The following is a 7,424-nucleotide window of genomic DNA, read 5'->3' on the forward strand; positions in this document are numbered from 1 at the left end:
CAGTTTCACATTTTTTGTCAAACACTATTTGTTAAATTCTGTTTGTTGCAAAGAAGGGAATTCAGCTGTAGCTCAACAACATGGACTGGGCTAATAATGATAAGCAGCAACTAATAAGAGCTAGTTCATGTTTTGATTATTTGCAGTAAAGGAAACCTCTCTCAAAAACAATTTCAAGATTAGGAGAGAAAACTGTTTGAAGCTCTAGCAGAAACTACTGCGGGCTCATTATTTCAACACAGGGGCATTTCTTTGGCCCAATTGTGTTCTCAACTGTGCTAGTGTAAATCAAGAGGGAGTTTATGGGAATTACTTTGGACGTACAGTTGAATAATGAGACCGTAGGGCCAGCTTCAGTAGAAATTTGACAATTTACACCAATGAATACCTAGCCAAGAATTTTCTCTTGGGTTTCCTTTTTCCAAACATATGCATGTGCAGAACTTTATCCATGTGATTAGTCCCATTTACTTCAAACATTTGTAGAATGAAAATCTTCATGCTGAAACTAATGTAAACAGCTCAATCATTTCTGTAGGAGTTCCTTCCCTTTAATTCACCTGAGTATTTTGATGCAGGCCCCAGAGAGGGCTGTACCAGTGGAAAGGGCTTTAAATATTGTGGTCTTTTAATGCTGTGTATCAACAGGCAGTCTCTTTATCTGGCGTGTTATCAAAATGTGCTTACTTGTATTCTTGCTCAGATGACTTCATCCATCATTGCAACTTCTCACTGGTATTCATCAAGTGAGAACAATTTAGATGCATACATCTAAATGCGTTATCATTTCAACCACAAATTAGCAGTTTCCATATAAATATTAGCATTTCCTCACTTGGTCCTAGGATAGAAGCCATAATGGCACTAACTGTATATTTGATTTAAACTAATTAAAAACAGAGGCTCTTGCAATTTAATATATTGATTTTACCAGTGGGACTTAAATCTTTTATAATAAGTGTACACAGCTGCACCACTCACCCACCATCACTTCTAAACCTAATCCCTGCATTCCTCCTGACAATAACATGACAGGATCCACACATCCCAGTATTAGCCTTAACCCCGGTGACACTGCCAGAATGTATTAAACTAAAACATAGCAGTGTCCTATTTAAAAGGAGCCTGTCAACAGCCTTGGCTGGGCTTTAATAGTTACAATCTTGTTTTTAATTAATGTTTCCAAGCACTTGTGTAGCCTTCTCTCACGCTTCTCTGCCCCCCTACCCAAAAATGTGTTTCAAGCTTATTTACAGATGAAAACGTAATGCCTGGTTTCATGCTGTCTGCTGCTCTGAGGCCATTAAACCTCCTCTGCAAAAGGAACAGAAGGGGGATGCACACACACACACACACACACACACACACACACACACACAAGGAAATCCAAGGGCGGGCAGAGCGCGGGTGGGAGCAGGTCCTGTACGCTTCACTTGTGCCTAACTCCTGTTACAAGCATCACGAGATCTGGCCATCAAGGCTTGTCTCCTTCAAAGCACTTTACAAGCCGTTGTGTTTTGGCTTTTAAACTACGGCTCCCGGAGGGGGCTTCACCTCCCCAGGACAGCCTGTGTGGGAACGGAGGAGAGACCCTGCTGCTGGGATAAACCAGCCGCAGAAGTGCGTGAGCAGATAGGGACATTTGCCATGTGCCCTTTCCTTGCATGGGGACATCTGTCCTCAGCCGCTCCGCTCTCCGCTACCACCACATCCCTATGGCAGAGGTAAAGATTTCCTGTTCTGTTCTGCTATTCTGCACCTGAAAGTTACAAACTTAATTAATGAATCTCTAGAACAGGTCTGCACATTCAAATAATGCCTTACTACATAGTCAGTGTACTTCAAACCTCTGCTTTGCCACAAGCTTTCTACTTCAGCTAATATTATACCACCAAGTGTTGCATATATCCACACTGTCCAAAACAACTACAGGATGTACCTGTCCGGGCTTGAGAGTCTATAACAGCACTAGGTGGAGGAGAGAAAAAAAGGAAGCTGAGGGCTTGGCCTAATGTATGGACAAACCATGTGATCGTGACCAGGCATCCAGGGCTAACATTTAATCTGCTTTGTTTCAAGTGGGAAATATGTGAAGATCAAATAAGTTCAAATCCAGGTCAAATATCCTTGAAAATCTTTGATTTATATAAGCAGGAAAATGAGGTTTAAAAGAAGTGATTATGAAAGGGTTACTAAAAACACAGCTGTACGCACACTCTTATATCTGAGGCTCTCCAAAGAAAAACTGTGTGACATCTATATTAACCTTTGGCTGTACACCAATGAAGGCCTGTAGTGAGCTGGAATGCAAGGCAGCCCCTTCCAAATTTTAACACAAGCCAGGTTACAGCTGCAAATGCCTGCAGCCCGTGCTCACTTTATAAAGTATTCCCTGAAGGAAATTTTTTAACTGTTATAGAATCTTTTTCTAATACCCTACAGTGTTAAAGCCTGTTATTAAAGGGCAAAGAGATGGTTCTCTACGCCAAACACTTGTCAACAAAAAGGACAGCCAGATGGTATGAAATAAAAGGAAACTTTGGGGCTCTTCAGCTTCTTGATTTACATTAACAAAAGCCACTTTCATGTGCTCCTTCCAAGAATGACTAATTCCCCCCCCCCTTTATTTTTTGCCAGGATTAAACAATGTTGTTCATTTTATAATCAGCCAAGAGACAAATTAACAAATTGCATATCACTTGTGCCGACTCTTAAAAAATACTCTAAGCAAGTCTGTTTACCAAGGCAAGATTACCCACACAGGGACAACTCAATTATTTTTAGAAGAGAGGGTCTAAGTAATCTAGAGGATGTTTACTCCTTAGCTGCTGTTTATAAACTTGAAATTAAACTTGTGCAAAAAAATGCCTTGCGCTTTTTCAGTTCCCAAAATGGATGAGTCTGTAAACTAACTTGGACAGAACCTGAAACAAAACTCCAAACACTGAAATTACAGCAATAAATTTTATAAAATTAGCCAGTAATTAACTGACTAACTTAGACCACTGTGGCTAAATTCTCTCTTAATTTAAATGTAACTTCATTCTTGACACAAATCCATTCCTCATCCATCTTAACACAGGTGTAAGCTAAGACAAAATGTAGCCTGTGGATTACCTGGTTATAAATCTAACTATTTGCCAAGATTTTACAGTAACATTACATGCTTAGTACAAAGCTCCCCACAACATATCCCTGAAATGGAGCACTTGTATTGTGGTTCCTCCTTACCAATACCAAGTATAAATTCTCTGGAATAAATACACACAATAAACACAGTATCTCCATAGAAATCAATATGTGGAGGGATGGTTGTTCCTTTTTTAACTACCTATCTCAATACATTTTGTAAAGTAAACTTTCTTTTTTTTTTCCTCTCTAAAGTTGTACAACTACATAGACAAAGCCTATGAATAAAGCAAAAATGTGGGTTTGTAGGTTAGCATTTGGAAGCCTGGAATAACATGTTTTATTTATTGAAATTTAAAAGTACTATTTCTTCACTCGCTTTTGCTACCTCCATTCTAAGATGAAACTGTATTATGCTGTGACACTTCCTCATTGTGATGGGCTTTGGTATAGTAATAAAAGCCTACCTGTGAAATGCAATGCTCACAGAGTATCTCTTACAAAACTAGGACACAGTTTACTACAGTCTGCATTTAGCAATTGAGATCTGGTTTAAAAGGGATCATTGTAGAAAGTCTCAAAAAAAAAAAATCAGTTCTACAATAGATCTTCTAATTTTCCTTGAATGCCACAGAAAACTGTACATACCAAAGCAGGTGTTGTATTTGACTATATACGGGAGTGAGTGGCTGGTCTAATTCATTAAAACGTCCATAAACAAGCCTGTCTTTGTCCTATAAAGATGAAAGACCAATGACTATAATGGGATGAAAGGTGTGCACAGGGATGAAGAAAGTTGTTACAGATCTATGTCCTTTTTAAACTCGTCCCAGCCTGTATGGTTGACAAGGGAACAAAACAGTACAGCTTAACCTCCAAAATGTGTCTTGATGGTAATAATTCCACCTATCCTTAAAATTCTGCACTCTTCCCACTCACTGAGCATGCTGACAGCAGTTCAAATTATAATTATTTTGCATAAAGAACACTGTTTGGATTTCTAAGCAGACTATAAAACCCAGCAGGTCCCAATGAATGAATACATCCACTGTGGTCATCATATCGCATCGGGGTGTCGACTATTAATTACGTTTTATACAGGTAAAACCTGCTCCGTAAGAAGTCCCCACATAGAAACAGACATACCCAATACGCATTGTTTATTTCAGGCTTTATGGATCGATTCCACTCCTTTGTATTCAGAGTATATGGCGAGCTGAACATTAATCCCTTTCGTGTAAAGCTTCCCTGGGTTGCAAAGGTGACACTTCCTTACACAGGAAGCACAGGACGGGAGCGCTGCAGTTCCACTGATGGAAGTTATGCAGTAAATAACTACAGACGAGAAATAGAGCTGCTTCCCCAGAGCTAAACTCCTTTCCATAGGTACTTACATGTTTCAGAAAGGTGCTCTCCCCTCTACCAAAACGGAAACAGAAGCGTGAATTTTGCTATCATCATTTCAGCTTCCATTGTCTTGTTTGGGACTTTCCCTGCACTCTGCTTGTATATGGTGTAGGACCCAAGAAGCACAGAGAACAATGTTAGCAAGATCACTCCTATCTCTAAATTCAAATATTTGACTGTGTTTGTACTCCTAGCTGCTCAAATATTTGATTTTAAATGTATCCCTGCTGATCAGCTTAAGTATCTAGCAGCAATTAGACAAACACTGTAATTCTAAATGGAAAGCACCCGCGCTCTCAAAGAGCACAGCCCCCAGGCCAGATGTAATTCTGAGCTTCCCACTGCGATGCTTATGGCAGTTAATAAGGAGGTGCAGCTCATGCAAACTAGAGGTCTCCCACAGTGCCCCGTGTCTCCCTGTCACACGGGAATTGTGCTGGGATGGCTACCGTGTCTAACAATTATTAACGTGTGTCACCAAGCCTTTACAGCTACTGATCTTCAGTTAGTTAAAGCGCTGGGATTAGAGAGCTGGTGATTTCGGTGGCGATTTAATCTTTGTTGCCTCTGAAGTTCCAGACAGTGGAAGTGTCCAGAACAGTGACATCCATAAGGGTGTTAACAGATTTATTGGCTATGGGGCTGTCTGTGATCCCTAGTGGGTTACATGCCAGAGGTGGGCTGCTATTGCTCTTTACCTGTCCCTTTGTCTGGGACAAAGTTTGAGTTGAACTTGTTTTGGAAGTACTATTCAGATTCTGTCTTGAACTTGCAGACACCCAATCTGTATGTGTGGTGGTTTCAGGGCTGCACATGACGAAGTCTAAAAATGGATAGAGTGAACCAGGTCTGTAATTACATATTTAAAATAGAATGCTCATCCTGACAGTGTTTTACTCAAATCCAGCCAAGTCAGTCCACACGGGTGTGCAACCTACAGCAAGCAAATAGAAATCAGATTGGGCCGTGGCATCCAATTAGAGAGGCCTAGTGAGCCGCATACAAAGCGTGCCAACTTTGGTATCATTAGCATAAACCCATCCACATGTGCTTGTGAAAAGAGGCGAGCGAGATGCACAAACCGGGGTCAGCAGAAAAAGCTGCAGGAATAAATAAGGATTTACTGTGGAATCCCTCCCAAGCCATTAGGAAAACATGTGTGAGCGGCTCGGCCCCTTCAGCCAAGAGTGCGTGGTGCTTGGATGCCGCTGGGATGTCGACAGAGCTACCCATCTGGGAAGCCCCGGTGGCTACACATCCCACACAAGCAGCAGCCCAGCACTGGAAGCTCTGCTGGGACCCGTGGTCCCGCCTCGGTTTCGTGTCTTCCTTGGCGGTGCAGGGAGCAGAACAGACCTGCTAACCTGTTCAACTCCTACCTGCAAATCCAATTTCTGAGTTGCAGCAAGTAACTATCAAAGGAAGAAGACGACGACAAAGAACTTCTTGTGTTCGGTGGAGTGTGGCCAGAGCCTGTGGCTGTCCAAATGCTGTGACGGAAAGCCAAGAGTCCTCTCCACGTTGGTGCCGTTTAATTACCACTTCACAAAGCGGTCGCCTCTCCAAGGGCCGCTACCTGCCCTTCCTCGTCCAAGTGGGCTGCCACCCATCTGACCCTCTGTGGAAACAGCTCCACACTGGGGCCACCTGTGCCACCAACCCCTGTCCTCCCGCTGGTGGCCATGGCCCTGCTCTAGCCTCCCTCCGGCACGGTTCCCCTGCCCAGCCACCCCGGATCCAGACCCCAGGCCTCACTGAGGGCAGGCACTCACCCAAGTTGACGAAGCTCATGACCATGTCAGCCTCGGTGAGGAAGTTGCTGTCCTGCAGGCTGGCCAGGGGCGGCCCCTGGGTGCTGAAGATGGGCTTGTAGGGGTAGGAGAAGCCCTCGCCCTCCTCAGCGGCGGCCCCCGCCGCCCCCTCCTCCACGGACATGGCATTGTAGAGGTCCAGCATGAACATGGGGGCCGAGTTGTGCTTGCCGTGGAGGTGGGGCCGTGGTCGGTGCGGCAGGCCGAGGATGGAGAGGATCTCCCGCTGCATCTCGCGGCGCTCGGGGCCGCGCAGCCGCCGGTGGATGAAGCTGGAGTGCACCTCGTTGTCCACCGTGAAGTCGGCCAGGACACAGCGCAGCCAGAGGGCGGGGGCGGCTGCGCCCAGCACCAGGAGCCAGGAGGCGGGCTGCCCGCGCCCCGCCGCCGGCATCGCGGCGCGGCTGCGACGGCGGCGGCTGCGGAGGGGCGGCGCGGGGGGCGCGGGGCTGCCCCGCCGCGGGACGCGCCCCACCGGCATGCGCGGCGCGGAGCGGAGCGGCGGGACGGCGCGGCCCCGCGCTCACTGCGGCGGCCGGCAGCCCCCGCGGAAGCGCCGCAGCCCGCTCATGGCCCGCCGGCGCGGAGCGGCGGGGGCTACCCTCAGCGGCCCCGGCCCATGGACGGAGCGGCGGCGACGGCGGCCCGAAGTGCTTCTCCCGGTGGCGGCAGTGGGAGCGAGACCAGGACCAGCGCTCTATGCCCGCGTCCCGCACGCCGCGGCGGAGCCGTGTGTGCAGTGCTGCGCGGCGGGGAGGCAGCGGGAGGTTGTCTCTGGTGGGAGGAGCAGGCTGGAAAACCCGAGCGCTCTCGCTCGCCCGCTCCAAACCGCTTGGGAGAGAAAATCCCTGTAACTGCCTAGAGGAGGAACATCTGATCAGGTTGCTTTGCAGGATGTTTGGGGAGGCTGCTAGCGTGGGGGAGAGGGTGAGCCGGTCCCAAGTGCTTCGGTTAGCGTGAATGTAATTAAGAATAAGACACCACAGGAGGGAGGGTAGTTTATATATAAGGAAGGGGCCCAAACTCCCACAGAGTTCAGAGATGCAAGTGTCTCGTCTATCTGCACAAACATGCACG

The 7,424-nt window shown here is 46.6% G+C and overlaps 1 protein-coding gene across 1 annotated transcript in view; it reads right to left on the reverse strand.

Annotated features, from left to right (window-relative positions):
* Positions 1-6,828, reverse strand: part of BMP7 (bone morphogenetic protein 7) — a 54,724-nt gene extending 47,896 nt beyond the window's left edge. The window contains exon 1 of the mRNA XM_064168091.1: positions 6,309-6,828. Coding sequence (XP_064024161.1) covers positions 6,309-6,828 — 520 coding nt within the window. The remainder of the gene's footprint in view (positions 1-6,308) is intronic.
* Between the last annotated feature and the right edge of the window lie 596 nt (positions 6,829-7,424).

Source organism: Pogoniulus pusillus, chromosome 29 (genome assembly GCF_015220805.1).
Source record: "Pogoniulus pusillus isolate bPogPus1 chromosome 29, bPogPus1.pri, whole genome shotgun sequence".
NCBI lineage: Eukaryota > Metazoa > Chordata > Aves > Piciformes > Lybiidae > Pogoniulus > Pogoniulus pusillus.